This window comes from Strix uralensis, chromosome 3 (assembly GCF_047716275.1).
Source record: "Strix uralensis isolate ZFMK-TIS-50842 chromosome 3, bStrUra1, whole genome shotgun sequence".
In the NCBI taxonomy this organism is placed as follows: domain Eukaryota; kingdom Metazoa; phylum Chordata; class Aves; order Strigiformes; family Strigidae; genus Strix; species Strix uralensis.
In genome coordinates, this window is record NC_133974.1 from 12,697,275 (window position 1) to 12,722,639 (window position 25,365).

Sequence of the window (25,365 nt, forward strand, 5' to 3'; positions counted from 1 at the left end):
TTCATTCTAGAGAGTGATTTCAACAGAATAGCAGATTGAATGAATGCTTATCTTCATATCTGGGTGGTGGATAAATTCCAAGAGCATACACGTGACTCTTTCCTGGTCTGAGTAATTTAAGCATGAAGACATGTTTATGTAGGAAACCGAAAGTAGCATAGCAAAAGGTATGTAACTGAATCATAAAGTGTATTTGCTCCTTGGTTTCTACATGTATGGTATTAAACTACATAACATAAAATGGAAATGACAGATTTCCTGTGAATACCTCATGGACGCAATAACAATCCAGTATTTGATCTGAAATCCCTGCTGTACAAAATTACTGCAAGAACGTGGGATGGGAAGTTTATTGCATTGCTTTGAATTCTGTTCATTGCATTTAATGGAAAGAGATGCATATTATTTTTTCTTTATCATTTAGGTGCTCTGTCAAAGAAAATTAATGAGGGAGTCATTAGACACTGTTTTATAAAACAGTCAATGTATATCTAGAACAGAAATTAAATATTCTTTGTAACAATGTAACAAATTTTAATATCTGTGGTGTTTTGTATAGTAAATGCTATTGTCTGTGATGCTTGGTGGTATGAGCTATCTGACCAGTTGAAATCAGGCTATAGTTTGACCAGAAAATTAAGCTGACACAAATAGAAGTAGCTGCTCAAAGAAGCATCTCATTTATCCACAGCGACCCCAGACATACAGATCTGCATGGTGAAATGGTTGCGGAACTTCTTTAAAAAGAAAAAAGTTTATACCTGCATTAGTTTTCAGTAGAATCAGTGCCTTAAGACAGTTTATTCTTCAGAGTGAAGACCTACTTGAACTCAGGGGGATGAGACGGAAGCAGAAGAGGTAGAGGGAGGAAAGACTGCTCCTCTCTGTTGCAGCGCTGGTTATGACTGAAGTTGTAATTTAACAGTCTTTATTTTACTGAGTTCTCTGTCGATTCTCCAAGTTACTAATCTTAAAACATTTAAAGAGAGAATGTGGAACAAGACCCACAGAGAAGCTCTGGGGAAGCCCAAGGGCTTTAATGAGGGGACCCCAAGGAGCCCTGAGGCTGTGCTGATCCACCTGGCTTTCTCACTGACAGAGTCCTCTCCCCTGCAGTGCACAGGGGATCACCTTAGGAGCTGTTAGGCTGAGCTGCCTGCCTTCTCTCCTGGATCTGTCCTGTGGAAGGAAGTGGTCGCTCGTTATCGTTAAATGTGTCCATGACTAGAAGTGTTCTGGTGTCCAAGCCCCCAGTGTGTTTAGTCTCCACACAGTCAATTTGGTCTCAAAGCATGACACAAATATCAACCTTGCATATTCAGTGTTTCTAATGCTGGTCATTCTTTCCTTTTCTGCACTCCACCCATTTTTTTCTTAAATTAGTATTTTTATTTATTTTTATAAATAAACTCAGCCTACTTTTAGGCCATGTGTCATGCAGTGATCTTTCTACAGCAGTGGATATTAATTACATTTAATGCCTCTGAATTTTGCTCAAACAGGTGAGATGTGTTTAAGTTGGTTGCCATCTTTCCTAGAAGGGAGCTCTAGACTAAATTCTACTAAACAAAGTTGTCTGAGTAGAACATACTCCATTTCACAGACTTTCTGATGTCAGAAAACTGTGCAGCTGCTGTCAGTTTTATCCTGGTTTGGATACTTCCCAGTAGGTGACAACTACTGGCAAATAAAAAGATTGTTCATTGCCTTTGTATAAAGAGGACCTTCCTCTACTTCGGGCAAAAGTATGTGAGCTTCCTTCCATGTTTTGCATAGTGCTTTGGGACTATAGGTATGAAGACTGTAGTATGTACTTTTGGGGAAATAAAAAACATGCCCTAAGGTTACAGTTACAGAAAATGTGAGATATTGACTAATCTTGATGCCTGTAGTTTCTGTTTCATATGACTTTAGTAGACCTTGTTACTTTTTTAAGATTCATTTCTGACCAGTCATATTAGTGCAGGAAGTCTGTGAGTTATTAATTTGTAGAGGAAATACATACATACATCCTCTATACAGAGAATTGTTATCCTTCATTAGTAAAATAACAGCAATTTGTTTACTGTGATCATGTTACACTGCCTCACAAAAGCAGGGTAGCTGTGTGCAAGAAACCGCACAGGTTTTGAAAGCTAAATTTTCCTTTATTCTACTTTTATGTGTTCTGCATATTAACTTTCTAGGCATTTGCCAATCACATATAATGAATGCATTTTCTTTTTTGCTGTGCAGCTCACTTTAATCAAACCTGCATTGATGCTACTGGTCTTACTATGATAGTTATGAACTTTTTATAACTTAATCTTCAATTCCATTACCAAATATTGTAAATATCGCAGAGTCTAATGTACCAAGGAAAACAGAATCAAGGTTGATGTTGTTGTTAATCAACAAAAAATTCAGCTTGATTAGAATAATGAAGTTGTGATTCTTTTGTTTTAATACAACTTCTTCATGTTTAGGCTTAAATTCACTGCAATTTCAGTTCTGAAAAAGTACTTTTTTGCAGTGCTTGCTATGAACTTAATATTTCTTTTACCAAAGCAAATAAATTGGTATGTCTGTGCTATCATCCGTAGGTATGTTTTCATCTAGAAGACTGAAACGTACAATCTTTCATTAATTTTTTCAGTACTCATGGGTAAGAGAAAGGAAGAAAGTATTTCAAAGCCTAGATCCCATAAAAGGCAGAGACAAGAATATGCAGATGAACGTAGTGATGAGTCTAATGAAGAAGATGATTTGCAGTCATCAGCTGATCGTAATTTACTGTCGGTAAGTTGTTTAAAAAAGTCATGGGGGGGAGATAGAAGAAAAAGTTGATATAGAAAAGTTCTGTGCCTTTGGTTGGCATTGAAATAAATGTCTTGCATATAAGCTTCAGTGAAACTAGAGGTAATGTCTGTGATGAGGACTTCTGCATGAGTTCATTCTTACCTTCTTTCCTTTGGGTCATGTAGTTATAACAGCTGATCATAAAATAACAGTGTTCTGGTTTTATTGAATGAATACTGCTGAAGTTGTCGAATAACCAAATAAAGGAAACAATTTTGTTTGATAGAAATATGGTATATTTCATTTATGGTTGTAGTACAAGCAGAGAAAATATTCAGAAGACAAATTATTTCCTAAAATAAGCACCAAATACTTGTTTGTTCAGCATCGTTGACACTTCCAAATGACTAAAAAAAAAACCCCTTATGTTGGAAATGAAACTTGAAAAGTGGAATACTTTTTTTACTGCTTTTCTGTAATAATTGAATTTTAATTTGATGAAAAATTAAAAAACCAATTTCTGAGATTGCAAATACTGTCTTGTGTATTATACTGTCTTGAGTATTTAGACTGGACATTAGGAAGCATTTCTTTACTGAGAGGGTTGTCAAGCACAGCAGCAGGCTTCCTACAGAGGTGGTCGATGCCCCAGGCCTGTCTGTGTTTGAGGCATTTGGACTATGCCCTTAATAACATACTTTAAATTTTGGTCAGCCCTGAAGTGGTCAGGCAGTAGGACTAGATAATTGTTGTAGGTCCCTTCCAACTGAAATAGTCTAGTCTATTGTATGAGACACTGTGGTTGATTTTTGGTATGCAGAAGCATTATTCCTCACTTCATTTTCTTGAACAGCAGCTGTCCTGTGTCATTGGTTTTATTTTTTCGTGAGGACACTGCTTTCTTAGAAAACATTGCTTTTATGAAGCACTGGCGATACAGCTGAAGTTTCCTGTCAAAACAACACTTCACCAGTTGAACAGCGGGCTGTCGCACTTTTAGTTTCGTTTTCCCCTTCCTGATATAAAATTAATTTCCCTTATTCTAAGCTGTGCTAAGAATTCTCACAAATAGTATTATTCAAGTAACCACAAAAGTCTATGATGCTCTTTATTATTGCTCTGGCAACTGTATAGAATCTATGATCTTTTATATAGTATTAATTATAAGTTAGTTGTGCAGAGAACTGAAAGTTACGATGGGTGAGTGATCAGCTTTGGTAACCGTTTTCCATCTTATTACGTAACTGCTCTGTAGCAAGAAATTTTTCATAGTGTCATGAAACCCTTCTGATTTCCTTGTATCTTGTAACCATTGATTTATATCATGTTGTTTGAATTGATATATATAAAAAAGATAAACTATATTTGATTAAAATGCATACATAACACCAGTTTTAATTGTTAATTCCTTAGACTGCAGGGGAAGTTGGGATAATTGAAAGTATCCAGCTGAAGAACTTTATGTGCCATGCGATGTTGGGGCCTTTTCAGTTTGGATCAAATCTCAATTTTGTTGTTGGAAACAATGGAAGTAAGTATTAACTGCATCATTTCTTTGTTAAAGAACACTTTTGTTAATAATTTAGAAGAGATGATTTTTATTTGAAGAAGAATTACTGGCCGTCTGTTAGGAACAGAGACAGATTCACTTTTGGACTTGGGAACCACACAGGTCTATCCCAGTAGTTCAAGGCTGGTAAAAAGATAAGTTTTAAATTTGGAGGTTTTTCAAAAGGTAATGTGAATATAAATCTTTTTATAGCTACATCATACATAAATTTATATTTCAACTAAATGTACTTGTATGTTCATTATTAAATACACAGTAATTGTCCAAGTAATGTCACATAGAAACTGTTATAGGAGAAGGAAGTGATACTTAGTTATATAAGTTCCCTGCTTTTGGAGAGAGAGTTTCAAAAATTAAACATAAATTTTGAAAGAGAGCTTAAGATCTATCAGATAGTTATATAAATGATAATATGTGTTTGATTTCTTTTGTTGTATACATGTTTTCTGTAAGCTTGTAAGGAAGGGGAGATTCTTTCCTCCTGAGACAGGGCATCTTGCTGAATGCAGATTGCTAAATAGAAGTAACAGAAGTTTGGCTCAGCATGTTTGTTATTTTTAGGGAGAACCTTGGAAGTAGTGGACAGAGTTATTGCTATTTTATATGTTTGTTCAATAAAGACAGAATTTGGACTTTAAGTGCACAAATACATCAGCAGGCAAACAAAGAAATCTGTAATACCAGTGAACTGAATAAAGAGTTACAAGAACTTCTTTTTAAAAAGAGTCCAATGCTTCTATTACAGGTGGAAAAAGTTCTGTGTTAACTGCTCTTATTGTTGGACTTGGTGGAAAAGCCACTGCAACTAATAGAGGTTCCTCATTAAAAATGTTTGTACGAGATGGAGAGACGTAAGTAAAACTTTTTTAGTTTTAAGATTGAACATGTTGTTTAGAGATGGTGATTCAGGTTAGCTGATGAGTTTTCTGTTCACCTTACAGTTTTCTCTGTTCTCTTATTGGATCCACTAGATTTGAATAAAAAGCATAACACTGAAGAAATCAAAATTAAACAAAAAAAACCCCGAAACGACAAACAAAAACCACGTTAGAAATTTTACCAGTAATTTACCAGTACTAAACCATTATCTCTGAACTAGCTAACATAGTGATATGTCCTCTGTATTGCCTAGCTCTTGTATATTACTTCTATGATGTCCTTGAATATCCTACAGAAGAATTGAGTTCACTAGAAAAAATTCATAGGAAGCTAGTTATGATTGTTCTGCAAGCAGTGAGGGTAATTCTTTTTCTGTCTTTCTGGTGACATGAATAAATATACAATACAAAGGTGTTGACATACAGGTGGATTATTAAACTTGCATGAAGTGGATTCATGTCTGCTACAAGAGTGGGAATAAAACTTTTAGGGGAATCAATAAAAAGATAGAGCAGGTTTAAGAGTTTACACTCACATAAAGCTATAACTTGGAGCCCCAGGCTTTTCCTTTCAGAGGTGCTTGGAGTAGAATTGTTGGCAGTACCTGCCTTATGTATAAAAACTTAACGTTTCAGTATTCACTTGAGAAACAGAAAATCTGAATTCAGAACTGAAAACACATCTCGTCTTTTCTAGAAGAATGCCTTACGTATTCTGCTATAGATTACTTTGGTTAGGGATGGCTGTAGAAGCTAAGCAACTGTTTTCTACAGAAGCCAGTCTGGGGACAGGAGAACAACCAAAAAGCGACTTGATTCTGCAACCGAAAGGTGGGGGCACTCAGATGGGAAGGGAAGTTGAGGGAAATCTGGTCTCACAACTACTTGCTTTTGGCTTGTGATTTATCTGAAGCGTAGAAGGTGCAAACAGGTCAGTGTATGGCAGCCTTTCTGGCCATGTGTCTCCGATGCTGTTTTGGCTCAAACAACATAAATATATCTTGTTCTGATTGGTACTATGACTGACTTCCAGTTGTGACCCATGCAAGACATGACAATTTTTGTGGAAAATTAGAATGTTCTGAATTTTTTTTGGTAGATTTGGAACTAATTTTAGTTGTCTTTTATATTACTTTTATTTTTCAGTTCTGCAGATATTACCATAACATTGCGAAACCAAGGTCGAGATGCATTTAAACCAGAAGTGTATGGTAGCTCTATTATTGTGAATCAGCACATTACTCTGGATGGAAGTAGAAGTTACAGACTGAAAAGCAAATCTGGTTGGTGGTAGTTTGTTTTGGTCTCAGTCTTATAAGCTCTTTAAATGCGTTCATTGTTTTAAATGCCTTGATGTTAGTAAAGGATGATGTTTCTCATTTCATTCATCATTCAAGGATGTCCATTTTTTTGTGTTTATGTTAAACTAAGAATATTTTAGCATGTCAAAAGCACTTGTGTGAGGTTCTGTATGATGTGAGGTCATACAGTATTTATCTTTATGAAAATCTGCTTCTTGTATTTTGAGGCTGAACATAGTTCTTAGTCTTTTTAAGGTTTTGTTGAATTTGCTGACTTACCTAGATTCTGTCACAGAGGTTTTATGAGGCAAGGAGGGACTTTAATTAGAAGTCTTTCTGTACAAATTCAAATCACAGAATCAACTAGGTTGGAAAGGACCTTGAAGATCATCTAGTCCAACCATTAACCTAACACTGCCAGTTCCCATCTACACTATATCTCTCAGCGCTATCTCGACCCTACTCTTAAACACCTCCAGGGATGGGGACTCCACCACCTCCCTGGGCAGCCCATTACACTGCCTAATAACCTGTTCTGTAAAGAAATACTTCCTGACACCTAGTCTAAACCTTCCCTGGCACAACTTGAGGTCATTCCCTCTTGTCCTATCGCTTATTACTTGGTTAAAGAGACTCATCCCCAGCTCTCTGCAACCTCCTTTCAGGTAGCTGTAGAGGGCGATGAGGTCTCCCCTCAGCCTCCTCCTCTCCAGACTAAACAACCCCAGTTCCCTCAGCCGCTCCTCGTACGACATGTGCTCCAGACCCTTCACCAGCTTCGTTGCCCTTTTCTGGACACGCTCGAGTAATTCAATGTCCTTTTTGTAGTGAGGGGCCCAAAACTGAACACAGTAATCGAGGTGCGGCCTCACCAGTGCCGAGTACAGGGGTAAGATCACTTCCCTGTCCCTGCTGGCCACGCTATTTCTGACACAAGCCAGGATGCCATTGGCCTTCTTGGCCACCTGGGCACACTGCTGGCTCATGTTCAGCCGGCTGTCAGTCAACACCCCCAGGTCCCTCTCTGACTGGCAGCTCTCCAGCCACTGCTCCCCAACCCTGTAGCGCTGCTGGGGGTTGTTGTGACCCAAGTGCAGCACCCGGCATTTGGCCTTTTTGAACCTCATACAGTTGGCCTTAGCCCATCACTCCAGCCTGTCCAGGTGTCTCTGCAGAGCCTCCCTACCCTCGAGCAGATCAACACTCCCACCCAACTTGGTGTCATCTGCAAACTTACTGAGGGTGCACTCGATCCCCTCGTCTAGATCATCAATAAAGATGTTAAACAAGAGTGGCCCCAAACACAAGCCCTGGAGGACACCACTTGTGACCGGCCTCCAACTGGATTTAACTCCGTTCACCACAACTCTTTGGGCCCGGCCATCCAGCCAATTTTTTACCCAGCAAAGCATGCGATCATCTAGGCCTCGAGCAGCCAGTTTCGCCAGGAGAATGCTGTGGGAAACGGTGTCAAAGGCCTTGCTAAGGTCAAGGTAGACAATGTCCACAGCCTTTCCCTCATCCAATAAGCAGGTCACTCTGTCGTAGGAGGAGATCAGATTTGTCAAGCATGACCTGCCTTTCATAAACCCATGCTGACTGGGCCTGATCCCCTGGTTGTCCTGCATGTGTTGTAAGATGGTACTCTGGATGAGCTGCTCCATCAGCTTCCCGGGCACTGAAGTCAAGCTGACAGGCCTGTAATTTCCTGGATCATCCTTCCCACCCTTCTTATATATGGGTGTCACACTGGCCAATTTCCAATCTGTCGGGACCTCCCCGGTCAGCCAGGACTGCTGGTAAATGATGGAAAGCGGCTTGGCGAGCACCCCAGCCAGCTCCTTCAGCACTCTCGGGTGTATCCCATCCGGTCTCATAGACTCATGTATGTCTATGTGATGCAGTACGTCACTGACTCTCTCCTGGATTGTGGGGGGGTCGTTCTCCCAGTCTCTATCATCTGGCTGAGGGGGCTGGATTCCCTCAATACAACTAGTTTTGTTATTAAATACTGAGGCAAAGAAGGCATTAAGTACCTCAGCCTTCCCCTCATCACTTGCTACCAAGTTTCCTTCAGCATCTAGCAGGGGATGGTGACTCTCCCTGGTCTTTCTTTTGCTATTGACATACTTATAGAAATGTTTCTTGTTATCTTTGGTTGCTGAAGCCAGATTAATTTCCAGCTGGGCTTTGGACCTCCTGATTTCTGCCCTGCATAGCCTCACAGCCTCTTTGTAATCACTGTGAGTGGCTAGCCCCTTCCTCCAAAGGCTAGCCCCTTCCTCCAAAGGCTAGCCCCTTCCTCCAAAGGCTGTAAACTTTCCTTTTCTCCTTGAGTTCCAGCCAAAGCTCCCTGTTCAGCCAGGGTGGTCTTCTCTGCTGCCTGCTTCTCTTAGAGCACCTGGGGACTGCCTGCTCCTGAGCCATAAACACTTCCTTCTTAAAGAGCGCCCAGCCTTCCTGGACCCCTATACCCTTCAGGACCATCTCCCAAGGGATCCTGTCAATATATCAGAAAGATTAAAAAAACACAGCCAAACGGTGTTTCTCATTTAGGGCCAAATCTGTGTTATGAAAATACTGACCTCATTTTTTACATTTACTAAGAACCACTAGTTTGAACAAAAGTCTAGGGCATTGTATGTCTCTACTTTGGACCTCTTGGTATTTTTCCTTTCTTTTTTTACCATTAGGGACCTTAATTTCTTCAAAGAAGGAGGAACTCATAGGAATACTGGATCACTTTAATATACAGGTAATTGTTACAGTGTTTAAATTCTGTTCAATTTGAGACATCAGCATGTGATGTTACAGTTCTTCAAATAAAAAGCAGTGTTACATTTTGTTAAATTAGAGGTTCACCTCTTCTGTGTTCTTTCAAGATCAAATGCAGTGGCAAAAGAAAATTGAAAATTATACCTCATACAATGCAGAATAAGATTCTGTCCCAGACAGATAAGTATTTGCTATTATCTGTGAGCCATGAGTCGTGTATCTTGTTAATGAAAAGTCTTGGCATGTGTAGATTTCTTTCATACCTGGAGTGGGTTTTTTCTGCTAATTATTTTAGTTTCTGCTGTTGCAGAAATTTGCATGTGTTTTTGCTGCTTAAGTGATTAAGGGAAGATCGGGTAGTGCATATGAAGTTTAAAATACTCAGCATATTCAGCCTTTCAAATAGTATAAACTTCTGTTAGTATGTATTGATTTCATTTGGTGGAAACTTCTACAAGAATACATGGGGCAGTTAATTGCATTTAATGCACAACTTTGATCAATTAAATAATGAGAAATTCAGCAGTATTGGACAAAATTTCTAATGCTGATCTTGCTAAATAAATAGAAAAAATAGACAGTGTCTTTCTACAAGTCAGTTATTCTCCTGGAAACAGGTCTGTAGTTGTGCTTATTGTGGTTCTAATTTTTACTGGATGGCATTGGATTTTTTAAAAATTGTTTGTTATTTGGGGGATTTGGGGTTTTTTAGAAAAAAAGGGGTGAGGAGAGTAGAAATCTGTATTTCTGGATCTGCTTCTCTCAGCTTATTACTGAATTGCTGGGCATGGTACAGGGAGATGGTTTGCTCACTTTCATGGATATGCAGTTATGTGAGAACATTTTTACTTAAAATGAAAAGAAGCTAATTTTTTTTACAGATAGATAATCCTGTGTCTGTTTTAACCCAAGAGATGAGTAAGCACTTCTTACAATCTAAAAATGAAGGTGACAAGTACAAGGTAAGAAAAATCATTCAACATTTTGATTAAACATTAAAATACTGATTTCAAATTTTTAGAGGTGAGATTTGGAGGGGGAAAAAAATACCAGAATTCTTAATGTTGTGGGTTAATTCAGGTAAGTAGCTAAGCACTACACAGCCACTCGCTCACTTCCCTTTACTTCGCTCCTGCCTTGGCTTGGGATGGGAGAAGAGGAAAGGAAGAGTAAAAGCAAAAGAAAAAAATATTTGTGGGTTGAGATAAAAATTGTTTAAAAAATGTAGGAAAAGCTGGAAGAAGAGAGAAACAAAGCAAAACAAGAGATGCAAAGGCAATCACTTGCCACCTCTTATGGGTAGACTGATGCCCATCTGGTTCCCAAGCAAAAGATGGCTTACACCCCTAAACCCTCTCCTCTCCCTTTATATTGCTGAGCATGACTGTGCTGGTTTTGTCTGGGATACAGTTAATTTTCTTCACAGTGGCTAGTACAGGACTATAGTTTGGATTTATGCTGAAAACAGGGATGTTTTGATTACTGCTGAGCAGCGCCTGCACGGAGTCAAGGCCTTTTCTGCCTCACCTCAACCCACCAGTGAGTAGGCTGGGGTGCACAAGAAGTTGTGAGGGGACACAGCTGGGACAACTGACCCCAACTGACCAAAGGGATATCCCATACCATATGACGTCATGCTCAGCATATAAAGCTGGGGGAAGAAGGAGGAAGGGGGGACATTCAGAGTGTTTTGTCTTCCCAAGTAACTGTTGTGCGTGATGGAGCCCTGCTTTCCTGGAGATGGCTGAGCACCTGCCTGATGATGGAAAGTAGTGAATGGATATCTTGGTTTTTTTTGCTTGCACACATGGTTTTGCTTTATTAAACTGGTTTTATCTCAACTCGTGAATTTTCTCACTTTTATTTCACTTCCAATCTCACTTCCAATTCTTTGCCCCATCCCACCAGGGGCAGGGTGTGAGCAAGCGGCTGTGTGGTGCTTAGTTGCTGGCTGGGGTTAAACCATGACAATGATGTTTTATGGAATGGAGTATCTCTGATTAGTTGGGGTCATCTGCCTGGTTGTATCCCCTCCCAAACTGTTGCATACCCCGCCAGTGTATTCACTGCAAGGGCAGAGTGAGAAGCAGAGCCTTGATGCTACACAAACGCTGTTCAGGGACAGCTAAAACATTAATGTGTTATCAGTTTTGGTTTGGTCACACCTCTAAAATACAGCACAGTTGCTATGAAGAAACTTAACTCCATCCCAGCCAGACCCAGTACACTATCTGATTGTAGCAGTCATCCACTTGCAAAAACAATTTTTTGAAGTTTCTTTTCTCTAAGGACATTGATAAATTGAAAAAAAAATCAGAACACTGCTTGGTTAGTACATTATTCAGAAATACCCCATTATTTTACCTCGGATATCATTCAGCATGCATAGAGGTTGGGATGAGTGGTCTTTCTATGGTAATTACTTTAAGTTCAGTTAGATAAGCTGCTGAATCTGACATCTGCATCTTTTTATTCCTTTTTAGTTTTTTATGAAGGCAACTCAGCTGGAACAAATGAAAGAAGATTATTCATCTATTATGAAAACTAAAGAAAATACATGTATTCAGATAGAACAAGGAGTAGAGGTATGTAAAAGTTTAATTATTAGTACAGATCTGAGCACTGAAAAAACTGTAGGCGTTAAACTACATAGTTTTGATTTGATTAGGTCTCAGTGACTCTAAATTTTAAAAAAAATCTTGCCAAGTTTTCGTATTATGTCACAGCTTTTTGCACTCATGATTGAACCTCTTTTTTTTTTTTAAGCGTCTTCAAGAACTTAAGCAGCTTTATTGTGAAAAAAAGGAACGTTATAAAAGCATTGCATTTGTGAATGACATGCGAAAACATCTTGAAGATTTGAAACATAAAATGGCATGGGCAGTGGTAAATACCTTGTTAAAATATGTGTCCTCGTACAAAATGTACTTTAAATTATTCCCAACCTGCTGTGGACATTCTGATATATGCTAATATATGCTTCTGTTTAGGTAGGTGAGATGGAAAAAGAAATACAGCCAATCAAAGAAGGCATTAGAGCTGAAGAAGGAAATACAGAGAAGTTTGTTCAGAAGCTTAAAGAATGCCAGGTACGTACATGGTTTAAACCATATGTCACTCTGGTTTTGGCTTCTTGACTACTCAAGAATAAAAATATTTAAACTATGTCCTTTGGCTTGTAAGCTATTGCAACTGGCCATCTTAGCTTTTCCCAAGCAGCTAAGAACATTCCCATTTATACATCTTTTTAGCCATCTAAAACTTAAGAGTAACATTTGCGTCTGACATTTCATTGGATAATATTAGGACATTTTGTGTTCTGTTGTTTAGTAGGGGTATGTGTATGTGGGTTTTATGCTGATACTTTTGATTTGGGTAAGGGTTGCATTTTGGTGGAATTTGAGATGACTAGCATTGCATATACCAGTGAACAGTAATTTAAACTGTTTTATTGTTGAGAGTACTTACTTGATGCCAATTTCTGTAACATTGGAGCATCTTTCAGAGATCTGTCATGCAGGTTTCCTTGGGTATCATTGCCTGTGGAAAAGATCAGTGTGATTTCAGGAGACATCTGGAAATTTAACAGACTCTTTGAGTGGTACTTAGGACTTCTGTAGGTATCAAGAAAGAATAATTTTGCAAGACATTCAGATTCAGATATGAGATGTATCTTTTGCAGAGAAACGCTAGGCATCATTATTTTAAACTTTTCAAGTCTATTAAAACTCCTTTTCCAAAGTTTCTGAATTGGCATTCATTTTTCATTGATTTTTTTTTTATAATATTTAACAAAAAGAAGTGTGCTTGTTTTACAATTGAGGCATTCTTAGTTTACGACTAAACGTGTCTGTGTAGTGTTGGAGGAGCATTGTCCAGATACTGGTTTTACTTCTTTTCCATATCACAGTACTTTATTGTATTAAGAGTCCTGTATTTGAGTAAGCCATGAGTTAGAAAAGAAAGTTGCTGTTTACTTCACAGATTTGGTAGTCCATTGGTTTCCTGAGTATGTTCCTTTATTAATTTTTTTATCTTAGCATATCTATAGGGGCAATGACTTGCTTTATTTAAAAAAGGCAAATGAGACATGCTGGATGGATTCTTTTGAGAGATACTTCTTTTGTAGCATTAAGAGGTTTTGAAGAAAATTTTGCTTCATTAGTACTAGTGTATCATTCTCTTTTTACACCAAAGGTAAAAGTGAAGGAAGCAGAAGAAAAGTACAAAGAAATACAAGAGAAATTGTTAACAATAAATGAAGAAGCACAAGCCCTGCATCCTCAGTGTATTTCTTTGAAGGCTGATCTTCAGACAAGGAGAAAAGCAGTCAGTGAAGCCGAGGTAGAGAAAAAGAACTTTCAAAGTTCATAGTAATTAACAGCTTGTCCATGCTCTACCCTATGTACTTCTCCATCTGTGTCTAGGTTTCCTGAATCTATAGTACAGTTCAAAATAGGTGCAATTTCCTGCCTCACTTGAAAGTAGTTTCTGTTGGGGGGCTGTGGGATTTATATCTTTACACAGATGTTAAGCAGTGTTAAGCTTAGGTCAAAATTTATTCAAGTTAACTGTTATTCTTTCCCTTTCACATTTTTGAAATTCAAATTATGTTTGTTTGTTCTGATGTAGATTAGTGTTTATTTACTCAAACCTATATTTCTTTTTGAAATTATTTCTTGCTTCTATTTATTGAACTACTGCATCCTATTTCCTTCATAGGTACTTTATAATCGTTCCAAAACTGAGTTAAAACATCTGGGAAAAGATGATGAGCAGCTACGTACACGAATTGAAGAACTGAAAAGCAGGTAAATACAGATACGGTGGTTATGGTATGTTTCTTAGGTATAGGTATGCAGGGAGTGAGCTTTTCTGATTGAGAAAATATGCAGTGATGGAAAATATGTCATTAAACTTTATCAGGGTCCAGTTAAATATTTAAATATTTTTGATCTTGCTTCTTTGCATACTAAGATTTTGACTAGAAGGTGATGAGGTAATTGGGTAGAAGAAAAGCTTTTGTTTTTTGTTGGTGATAATACTCATTTTCTAGCTTTCATGGTGTTTCAAAACAAATATACCTTAATCTAAATGCAATAGGAATGTAACTGGGCAGAGTTATGTGTGATTACAAATAAAAAAAAAATAGTATATATGCTTTGTAGATCTTGTAAATGCACAGAATCTTATATAGAACTTTCTCATGCATAAATTTTTTGTATGATACAGGTAATAAAACAAAGTTTGTGTCAGTGTGGTTTTAAAATATTGAAGTATGATCTTTTCTAGAGCTAATCAGGTTTCGGAGACTGAAAAATTGGAAAGACAAAGGAAAATCACATACTTAAGGGGACAGTTAAAGGCATTCCATGATGAAGAAATAATGATTGGTCAACAGGTGGATCAGTTTCATGAGGCTATATCTAAGTGTAAGGAAGAACAGACTAGACTTAGGTAAGGTACGCTTTTTGAATGTAACTGTTTTCCTTTGTTTCAAGTTATAAGAGGTCCCTTCTTATGTACCTCCAGTCCCTGAGGTATTAGGCTTCAGTTTTTTTTTTCCCTAGTTTCTCTTAGGACTTGCTAAACTTTTGTCTTCAGCACAACACAACTTAATTTAGAAACTTTTCGAAAATTAAGAAAACCCATTTGTTATTAAAAGATGAAGGTATTGCTAATTTAAAGCTTGATATAAATCCATACTGTTGGTTTAATGCCCTTCTTTCTTACTCTCACCATTTGTCCCTTATTATCATCCGATGGGCAGGCAAAAACTTAAATTTTTTCATGTTGTCTAATATACTACTACATCCTGATATGATGTTACAAGATATATAACACCATATAAGGAAATAGATGCACTTAGGGGTAATTATTGTATCTATAGTTAAAGGCAAATTTATAGATTTTGAAGCAAGTGCTTCAAATATCAATTTAGCCCATACCTGAGCTAGAAAACAAAAACAGTCTTTGGCTTTGATTTGCAAACTGAACTTGAACAATGATTACCAGAGGGGATTGTGGTATTGATGTCATTTATTGTGTTAAGAGATGTGAGAATTGTTGGTTATTGTACTTGATGTGTTAGTTTAAACATCTTTTATCAATTATTGTAACCAACAGTTACTTTGTGTTCTGTAGAAGACAGTGAAATTGAATCATATAATCAGAAATAAAATAAAATTATTATAAATTATTAGAAATAAAGTCTTGTAAAACTGTTGCAAAGTAGTAATTTTCTTTCTTGCTTTTTTGTCTCATGTTTCTTGAAACTATAAAAATATTGTTGCATGTGTGTAGCTAGTTGTACATTGGAAGTATTGAGGTATTGATACACTGTCCTATTAGTACTTGAAAAATGAGACTTTATAATTACTTTAATCAAATTAAGGCTTCGTAAGCTGTTGCTACTGAAGAAAGTTGTGTTCTCTTAGGAGAGAAGACTGCGATACAAAACAAGCATTGAATGCAAAGGAGAAACAGCTGAGAGACCTGAAAGATAGTAGGACAAACACCTTGAAAAGATTTGGGTCATACATACCAGCATTTCTTGAAGCGGTTGAAACAGCCTATAGGCAAGGGCGCTTTAAACACAAACCTATTGGACCTTTAGGTAAGAATGACTGCTGAAAAAGATGTATTTCCTTATGGGATTTATTACATAGCTGCTAATGTAAACAGTGATCTCTTAGAAAAACTATTTGTTCTTTAAGGAGCTTCAGATACATCTTTCTTCTATGCTTCCAGGGCTAAAGGTTTTAGCCTGGTAGGTTATCTTTTGCTTCTGTCCTTTTTATCACATGAACTATTTAACATCTACTGGTTTTTATAATTTTCCAACTGTTTTTGCTAAGATATTTTATGTAGTTACAATGGTACACTTTCAATGTAACCCTCTGATTCCTCCAAAGACTACTGTGCTTTGGCTGCTTGTTCCTTGGTGGATAGCACCGTCCAGCTCTTGATCAGACTTTGTTCAAAACGTCCAGTGGATCACTTGTGGGTTTGTCAAACCGATGTTTCACACAGAGCAACTCAGAACCGATTGAGATTTTCTTTTAAAGTTTGGTTTTATTAGTTTTTTTGACCAGCTCTGACAGTGACTGCTATTTCAGGTTGTGAATGGGACTAGTGGCTTCAGCATATTCTAGATGTAAGTGTAAAGGCCACGTACTTAAGTACTTGGCATTTACTGCAGGGTAAGAACTTGTAACACATGTACTACTGAAGACAGGCGATATAATGGAAATCATAGAATGGTTTGAGTTGGGAGGGACCTTAAAGATCATCTAGTTCCAACCCTCCTGCCATGGGCAGAGACACCTTCCACTAGACCAGGTTGCTCAAAGCCCCGTCCAACCTGGCCTTGAACACTGCCAGGGAGGGGGCATCCCCAGCTCTCTCCAGACAACTTGTTCCAGTGTCTCACCACCCTCACAGTAAAGAATTTCCTCCTTATATCTAATCTAAATCGACCCTCTTTCAGTCTAAAACTGTTACCCCTTGCCCTACTACACTCGCTGATAAAGAGAGCCTCCCCAACTTTCTTGTAGGCACCCTTCAAGTACTGGAATGCTACTATAAGGTCTCCCCAGAACCTTCTTTTCTCTAGGCTGAACAACACCAACTCTCTCAGCATCTCCTCATAAGGGAGGTGCTCCAGCTGCCTGATCATCCTCGTGGCCTCCTCTGGACTTGCTCCAACAGGTCCATCTTATGTTGGGAGTTCTAAAGCTGTACACGGTATTCCAAGTGGGGTCTCATGAGAGTAGAGTAGTGGGGCAGAACCATCTTCCTTGACCTGCTGGCCACACTTCTCTTGATGCAGCCCAGGATACAGTTGGCTTTCTGGGCTGCAAGCACATATTAATGGCTCATAGTCAGTTTTCCATCCCCTAATACCACAGAGCTGCTCTCAATCTACTCATCGCCCAACCTGTATTTGTGCTTGGGATTGCCCTGACCCATGTGCAGGACCTTGCACTGTGCCGTGTTGAACTTCATGAGGTTTGCACAGGCCCACCTCTCAAGCTTGTCAAGGTCTCTCTGGATGGCATCCTTTCCCTCCAGCATGTCGACCACACCACACAACTTGGTGTTGTTGGCAGCTTGCTGAGAGTGCACTTGATCCCACTGTCCATGTTGCCAACAAACATGTTAAACAGTGCTGGTCCCAATACTGGCCCCTGAGGAACACCACTCATCACTGCTCTCCACTTGGACATTGAACCATTGACTGTAACTCTTTGAGTGTGACCATCCAGCCAATTCCTTATCCACAGAGACGTCCACCCCTCAAATTCATGTGCCTCCAATTTAGAGGCAAGGATGTCGTGCGGGACAGTGTCAGATGCTTTGCACAAGTTCAGGTAGATGATGTTGGTTGCTCTTCCCTTATCCACCAATGTTGTAACTCTGTTGTAGAAGGCCGCCATATTTGTCAGGGACGATTTGCCCTTAGTGAAGCCATGCTGGGTGTCACCAGTCACCTCCTTATTTTCCATGTGCCCTAGCATAGTTTCCAGGAGGCTCTGCTCCATGATCTTGCCAGGCACAGAGCTGAGTAACTGGCCTGTAGTTCCCCGGGTTGTCCTTTTTTCCTGGTTTAAAAATCGGTGTTATGTTTCCTTTTTTCCAGTCAGTGGGAACTTTTCCTGACTGCCATGACTTTTCAAATATGGTGGATAGTGGCTTAGCCACCTCATCTGCCAGTTCCCTCAGGACCCCTGCATGCATCTCATCGGGTTCCATGGACTTGTGCACCTTCAGATTCCTTAGATGGTCTTGAACCTGATCTTCTCCTACAGTGGGTGGTTCTTCGTTCTCCCAGTCTTGGCCTTTGTCTTCTGTGGCTTGGGAGGTGTGGTTGGAACGCTTGCTGGTGAAGACTGTAGCAAAAATGTCATTGAGCACCTCAGCCTTCTCCATATCCTGGGTAACCAGGTCTCCCATATCCTTCCCGAGAGGGCCCACATTTTCCCTAGTCTTCCTTTTTTCATCAACGTACCTATAGAAGCTTTTCTTGTTGCCCTTGACATCCCTGTCCAGATTTAATTCTACCAGGGCTTTGGCTTTCCTAACCTGATCCCTGGCTGCTTGGACAGTTTCACTGTATTTCTCCTCAAATCTTCATGTTTGTTTAACTTGCAGCATACTTGTTCCTCTCCCTTCACCCTTAAAGCATTAAATTGTTGATAATCAATCTTGGCCTTGGTATATTTCTGCTGAGCTGACAAGAAATTGTTAACTTAATGGTAGTAGTGACCGGTCAAAGATCTTAGAAGAAAATGTAGGCCTCCAAATATGTGTCTCTATAGGAAGAGAAATTATATGTCTTTTTTCTCAGGGTAGTTTGTCTGTTGTGGAGTCTTTTATCTTTCAACTACTTTTTTTTTTTTCCTTCTTGTAAGAAAGATTTATTTTAGACTCTTAAAAACCCTCATAACACAAGAAAACAAAAACCTTGAGTGGAAGAAATGCACTACTGGATGTTTTGTTATGGAACACAGCTCCTAAAGCCTTGTTTCTTATGTTTATTTAGGTGCTTTCATTCATCCAAAAGATGCTGAACTGACCTTGGCTGTTGAATGTTGTTTAAAGAACCTAGTCCAGGCATTTTGCTGTGATAATCATAGTGATGAAAGAACTCTTCAGCTAATGATGTCAAAATATTATCCACGTGGATTTAGACCTCAAGTAATAGTAAATAAATTTCAGAATGACGTTTATGATGTTAGACACAGGTAAGTTATATTGTGAATTTTATTCCTTAGCTTTGATGATTCAAAGTTTTATCAGTTGAAAAGAACTATTTGTCTTTTTTTTTTTTTTTTAAAAGAATCTCGTGAGCTTTATGAATGGTGGTTTTTCTTGTTTTCTTTAGAGGAGTTCATCATCCAGAATTCCCGTCAGTTCTCACAGCACTAGAAATAGATCATGCAGTGGTTGCCAATTGTTTGATCGATGTGAGGGGTATAGAAAAAATCCTGCTGATTAAAGTAAGTCTTTACGATCCCTATTGTTCTTCAAAGAAAAGCGTTTTGTCTTTGTATGGAACATATACGATACCTTCACTGATAAGTGTCTGTGATGGACAGAAGAGAGAGAGTATTTTATTGGGGTTTTATTTTGCCCCTCTGAGAAGAGGTGAGGACCCTGATGGCTCAGTAGACCCCAACTGTATCAGTTATCACTACACACGCACGTCTTAGCCACTGGAGGGCTCCCAGTAAGGCCATCGTGGGCATTCAATAAACTGTCAGTATCCCACTTCAAATGCTATTTTCTATCATGGGTGAGACAGAGTGGATTTAGGTACTGGGATTTATTTAAGAATCGGCAAGGTTAGAGCTTTTACTTGCACACGCTTACTTGTTTCCCTGTGTCCCCCCCTGCTCGCCCCCCCAACACTACCTTCATAGGTCTCAACTTCTGTCGCCAGCAGGGAGATCACTGCTGGTCAGGGAAGGTCAGGCAGGAAATATTACCAGTTCCTGCTGTGCAGCTGCTCACAGATACCTGTTTGGGTTGTTACTAGCCAAGGTCCCTGGGTGTTTCCTGGGTTGTCACTACAGATCTCTCCCCATGTGTTTCCAGGATCTTCCCTGTTTGTTTCTGGGATGTTCACCAGCACCTTTCTGGGCCTCCACATGATCTACTTTCCCAGTCTAAATAGTCCATGTGCATGTAACCAACCTCTTAATTGCTGTCTCTGTCTCATGTCTCTTAATTAAGTAGTGGGTTCAGGTTGTGTCAGTTTTGTGTAGTCCAGGTATTACCAAAATTTGCAACTAGCCCCTACCAGTTGTACTTAGCAGCTGGTAGCTAGGTACCAGTTGTAGCTGTAGCAGGCTTGTGCTTGAGTGTTCAAAAGTTCCCTTTTGGATATTCAGCCACCTATTCTTACATTAAATTATCAGTCACCTGCTAGCATTTACAGCCTAATTTATCTTTCATCTACCACAACAAGTAGAGCCCCCTTGGACTCTGCAGTGTTAAAGCATTTGAGATGAAAGAGTGCAAAGAAACGTGGTTGTGGATAGAGTCTGGTAAAATAAAAAAAAGCAATAATCAGTTAAGTAGGATTTAGTTGAGGGGACTAGCAACTGACGTTGAATTAAGATTATGTACTAGTTTGATAATTTATTTTTTGATCACCATAATATGTTAATGAACTGTTTTCTGCCACTATATGATTTCTGATCTTAATTGATTTTGGATTTTTCTGTTAACTACTGAAGATACCAGCTCTGGCATATAAGATTACAGGTAGAATGTTCAAAGATAAAAATAAGATGTGTATATTTTTATTTAAAGAAAGCAGGGTGTTCTATAAGCAGCAGAACTAATGATGCTTACTTCTTATGGATTTTGTTTTTCTCCAAAACCACTTGTCCTAGTTTTTCCTCTGACATTCCTACTGGAAAATAGGTGGTTTATGCTCTGTCTAGTGCAGAGCTATCAAGTGTGGCTGTTACTGAATGGGATATATAACAGCTGAACTTTCTAGGCTTTTCTGATAGCAGAAATGCTAGTTTTGTTCTTCCCCCTCTGCCTTACCTAACTACTGATTTTCATAGTGTTACCATCTTTGAGCCCTGCCTGAACAATTTCAACTGGATCTGAGAGGAGTGGTACAGGTATTGTGTGGAAGAAATAATACTTCTGAATGGATAACATGATTGTCTTGGACAAAGGCACTTGTGACCAATTAGTCTGGCACTGGCAATGTTTCTTTTACCAGTATTTTTCCCCAAACTTTAATTGAATATTGTTTGTTGTATTTCAGCTTGCTTTGGAAAATTGTTTCTTGTATGTGTGTTCCACTTTTGCTAATTAAATATACCTGTGCATAGTGACATTTTGGTTATTGATTCCACTCCCCCCCCCCCCAGCAAATTATAAGGGACTAATTAGACTACGGAATTTGCAATGCGGATAAATTTGTAATAGATTAAAAGAAATGGACAGCTAAACTAAGTGGGTGGTTTTTGAGAATATAAATGTCTTATTCAACTAAGAAAAGCAGATTCTTCGCATTACAGATTTTTTTCACTTTCTTTCATTACCGTATTTCTTTTTTACATTAGGAATTGAAATAATTATAGGAGAGATCTTCTAGACAAGTTTTAAATTGATATCTTTAGGGTTGCTTTTCTATTGGTGTGATGAGGATATTGTATTTTTCAGAGTAGCCGTAAAGCTCGTGAAGTAATGCAGCTTAATCGGCCACCCCAAAATTGTAGAGAAGCTTTCACTGCTGAAGGTGATCAAGTATTTGAAAGACGGTATTACTCTTCTAATTACCTCAGACCCAAGTTCCTAAGCAAAGACGTTGAAGCAGAAATAAGGTTAGCATCTTGTAATGCTGTATTTGTAAAAAGTGCACTTGGACATGAATAGTGGAATTGCATATTTGTCTATTTGCATGTACACTACTCCCCAGTCTCTATTTTCTTTCTGAGATTTATGCTTCCTTTCTGAGAATTCTGGAAAACCTCTTTATTTCAATGCCTTTCTGTGATAGGTACAAACCTGAGTTGTACCTAGATATTTTTCAGCTTGTGGCATGTCAATCTTGCCCAGCAGGTAGGGATTTGCTGGGCTGAATACTCCAGGAAATCCAGCTACCTTCCCTTTTTTTTTCTGCTTCCTGAAGAGTATGGAGTCAAAGCTATTTCTTTAAAAATCTAATACCTGAATAGTGGTATCATAGTTTACTGTAAATGAAGCCTGATTATTCAAAGTTATATTGGCACACATAGTCCTACTGGTCTAAAACTCTGCATCTGTGTTTCCTCAGGCTTTTGACTTCACTTATGGTAGGTCTCCCTGATTAAACTTGACTTCCCCCCACACCCATTTTTTACTTTCAAAATGGTAGTTTAAAAAGCCAAACATATTCGAAAGTTTACAAACTTGAACTGTCACCAAGCAAATTGGTGACAGGAGAACACTTTTATTTTGAGGCTCAGATTATATTGCAGACATATTAAGTAAAAATTTTAATTTTGCTATTAATAGCTGATAGTGTAGACTGAAATGAATGTTAAAAATTTATTTTTGTGAAGTCAAAAGTTTTAAATATGTTAGTTAACTGTACATTGTTCATGTCAATATGTAATGAACTTCACTCAAAGATTATCTTAACTTTCAAAGTATTACAGGCATTTCATTACCAGTATTGCTATGGGGACATGATATAGGCCAGTTAAAAAGGAAAAATGTCTTATCCCCCCCTCCCCCCCTTCAGAACTTATCCTAAAGCAGTAACATATTTGTCTGGAATAGTATATTCAATTTATTAAACTCTGATTCTGGGATCAGACTTAATCAGTCCACTTCATGCATCTATTACAAAAGTTGGATTAAACACTTGTATTAAGATTATATTTTTTTTACTGTAATATTAGTAAAGCTTCCCCTTTCTTTTCAGGGGTGAAAGATGCTATCAAAATTCTTCCATCCATTAATAATAACAAAAAATAGCGTTGGTTTGCATTTCAAATAGTTTTACCACAAACTGAAAGAGTTAATTATGGAAATCTCTGGACATGATCTCCTTCGTAGAAGGAAAAGTATAAGACTATATAAAATATTTTTTTTCCCATCTCTGTTAATGTATTTTCTCTCTGACTAGAAGTGTGTTGTCCTAGTCAAAGTATTTGTTTTCTTTCAAGACACAGTAGTATTTTTAGAAGTAACACCACTGTTTAGTTCAAACATTTGGCCTGTTTGTGAAAATTGCTAACAGAGGTTACAGATGGTTCAAATTACATGGTTTATCTGCTAGGCATTGAAGTAGGACCATCAAGCAACTATCTGGTGGTTATTAACTATGAGTTTTGCTGTCGAGCTTTTGTGTTTCTATTGATCGTTAAAACTATCCAATGCATAACAAATGTAAGATTTTTTTTTATGGGAGTGCACTTTTACCCTTTGTCTTGTCATACATTGAATTTTTATTTGTGTATTTCTGTGTGCATGTAATAATATCTGTGTAATATATAATATTTCAATATCACTTTGTCTATAAAGTCACTTGGAGAAAGAAATTGAAAACAAAAAGGCGAAGTTGAAAGCATCTCAGCAACGTTTATATTCCATTGAAAATGAGATTAAGCAGAATGAAGGTCATCTTCATGGTCATCAACGACGCCAAAAAGAACTACAGGTAAAAATAGGTACAGTGTTAGTTACTAGAAACTGGTCAGTCATTTCCTATTTAATTTTGACTTCTGCACTATATTTTCAGTGGATAATAGTTTTTAATGTTTATCCTTATTTTTGTTGTTTGCTTTCGTGTTGTTTACATTTGTAGTATGCTTTCATCATTTAGGACAGAATGATAGAGGCCACATCAATCCTAGAATCCTGTTGTTTCTGTATGGTATTTTTTTTTCCTCTCTTGTGCTAAATCTCACAAATTTCTACTGGTTTTTTTGACATAAACAGGAATTTGTTGCAGTATTTGATGCAAGTTTCTTTTCCCTGCTTCCCCCTCCTTTATTTCTGTTGAGACTTGCCTCTTCATTTCCAGAACCTTGTTTCTCTTCATGTTCTTCATTTATATTCTTAACCCATTTTAATGTGCTGAATATTTCACCTTTAAGTTTTCTTAATCTTAATTTCTTTATAAGCTGTTTTACAACTATTAGTCATCTTTTTTTTTTTCCCAGTACTTCCAGGTAGGGTATCTGTTTGTGGTGGCCAGTGATGTTAGTTAGGCAGTATAAGGTTATATTCAGTAAACTACAAATAAGAACCAGCAAAAAACTTGGCATTTAAATGCAAATTGCTGAAGATAAATATTTGAAGGAAGAGGAAAATATATTTTATTCGATTATCATGATTTAAAGCGCATGTGACTTTCAGAACAAGTTATATCTTATAAAAAGGGATTCCATAGGTAAGTGGGAAGCGTTGTGTCTTTTGTAGACACTAGTGAAACTAAAAGACTAAGTATCTTGCTTTCTGTGTTGACTTAAATGAACAAATGTGAACTCTTCTCTTTAGATAAGCTTAAGAATATTTCTTTTTCTTTTCAGATAAAAATAAGAACAAGAAGTGCAGAAATAGCAGATCTTGAAAATGTGGAAGAACACAATTCAGTAGACATCCGTACATTAGTAAGAATAGATTATCAAATTATGTCTAATAAGGATATGAAATAATGTCTTTTAATGTTGACAGTGTTTTGAAATAAGCAAATACTGTAGATTTTCAACTAGTGTACAAGTTGGATACATAGTGAAGAATGTAATGCTTTACAGAATGTCTACATTTTTGTAAGTTTTTGTTTGGATCTCTTAATTTTTTTCTTCCTTTTTTCTTTTTTTTTTTCTTCCTTTGTTTTTCTTTCTTCTTGGTTTTTTGCCCTTTTTCAAATCAATAGCATTGCAGGCTTATGGAAGGCAGGGTGGTGTTGTAAAGGGATATTACATGCATCTTGTTTCCTCATTCCACACCTGCAGTACTGTAAAACTCTCATTAAGGAGAAGCAGCAGTGTAGGTTTGGAGGTCAGAAGTGGCATCATCGAAGCATAGGTAACCGCCACTCTGGAGCATAATTAATGTCACAGCACTGCCGCTCTGCCCTGAACCCACAGTTTCTTGCTTTGATGTAGCTTCACTGTGCAGAAGGTCTAAAGTTTTCGTATTGCCCTAGGGAAGTGTCATGGTAGTATGGTGGTTTCTTCAAAGTTCTTATTCTTATCTATGTGGTCTTAGAATGTGCACATAGTAGTTTAAGAACAGAAGAAAATGTTTGATAATCTATTGAGATTTGTATGTTGGTGGCCATGAATTTTCAGCTGTTACTCTGTAATAAGTTAATATATAGATGGCCAAGATTTCAATTCTGAGAATTGTGCTGTAATAATAATCCTTACTACCATTGTTTCAGTTAAATTCCATGCCATTTTTCCCACTATTTTATATGGGATCAACAAGAGGCTAAGTTGCCCAGAATTTTTGTCACTTCTGATGTCAGCACAAGCTTGCACTTTTTCAGTAGTCTGACTTTCAGTGTGTTTGTACATATGCATGCATGTAAGTAAAC

The 25,365-nt window shown here is 37.9% G+C and overlaps 1 protein-coding gene across 4 annotated transcripts in view; it reads left to right on the forward strand.

Moving 5' to 3' along the window:
* SMC6 (structural maintenance of chromosomes 6) overlaps positions 1-25,365 on the forward strand; it is a 41,128-nt gene that overhangs the window by 2,702 nt on the left and 13,061 nt on the right. For 2 of the 4 annotated variants that reach the window (XM_074861523.1, XM_074861524.1), the window contains exons 2-20: positions 15-167; positions 2,636-2,778; positions 4,192-4,309; positions 5,094-5,199; positions 6,373-6,509; positions 9,221-9,282; positions 10,184-10,264; positions 11,786-11,887; positions 12,069-12,188; positions 12,293-12,391; positions 13,500-13,646; positions 14,025-14,113; positions 14,595-14,759; positions 15,740-15,918; positions 18,847-19,048; positions 19,189-19,303; positions 21,495-21,655; positions 23,343-23,478; positions 24,353-24,433. In XM_074861523.1, coding sequence (XP_074717624.1) covers positions 2,641-2,778; positions 4,192-4,309; positions 5,094-5,199; positions 6,373-6,509; positions 9,221-9,282; positions 10,184-10,264; positions 11,786-11,887; positions 12,069-12,188; positions 12,293-12,391; positions 13,500-13,646; positions 14,025-14,113; positions 14,595-14,759; positions 15,740-15,918; positions 18,847-19,048; positions 19,189-19,303; positions 21,495-21,655; positions 23,343-23,478; positions 24,353-24,433 — 2,238 coding nt within the window. In that variant the 5' untranslated portion in view covers positions 15-167; positions 2,636-2,640. Of the gene's footprint in view, positions 1-10; positions 168-2,582; positions 2,779-4,191; positions 4,310-5,093; positions 5,200-6,372; positions 6,510-9,220; positions 9,283-10,183; positions 10,265-11,785; positions 11,888-12,068; positions 12,189-12,292; positions 12,392-13,499; positions 13,647-14,024; positions 14,114-14,594; positions 14,760-15,739; positions 15,919-18,846; positions 19,049-19,188; positions 19,304-21,494; positions 21,656-23,342; positions 23,479-24,352; positions 24,434-25,365 lie in introns of all 4 variants that reach the window. The other 2 variants (XM_074861522.1, XM_074861521.1) reach the window with 2 other exon arrangements.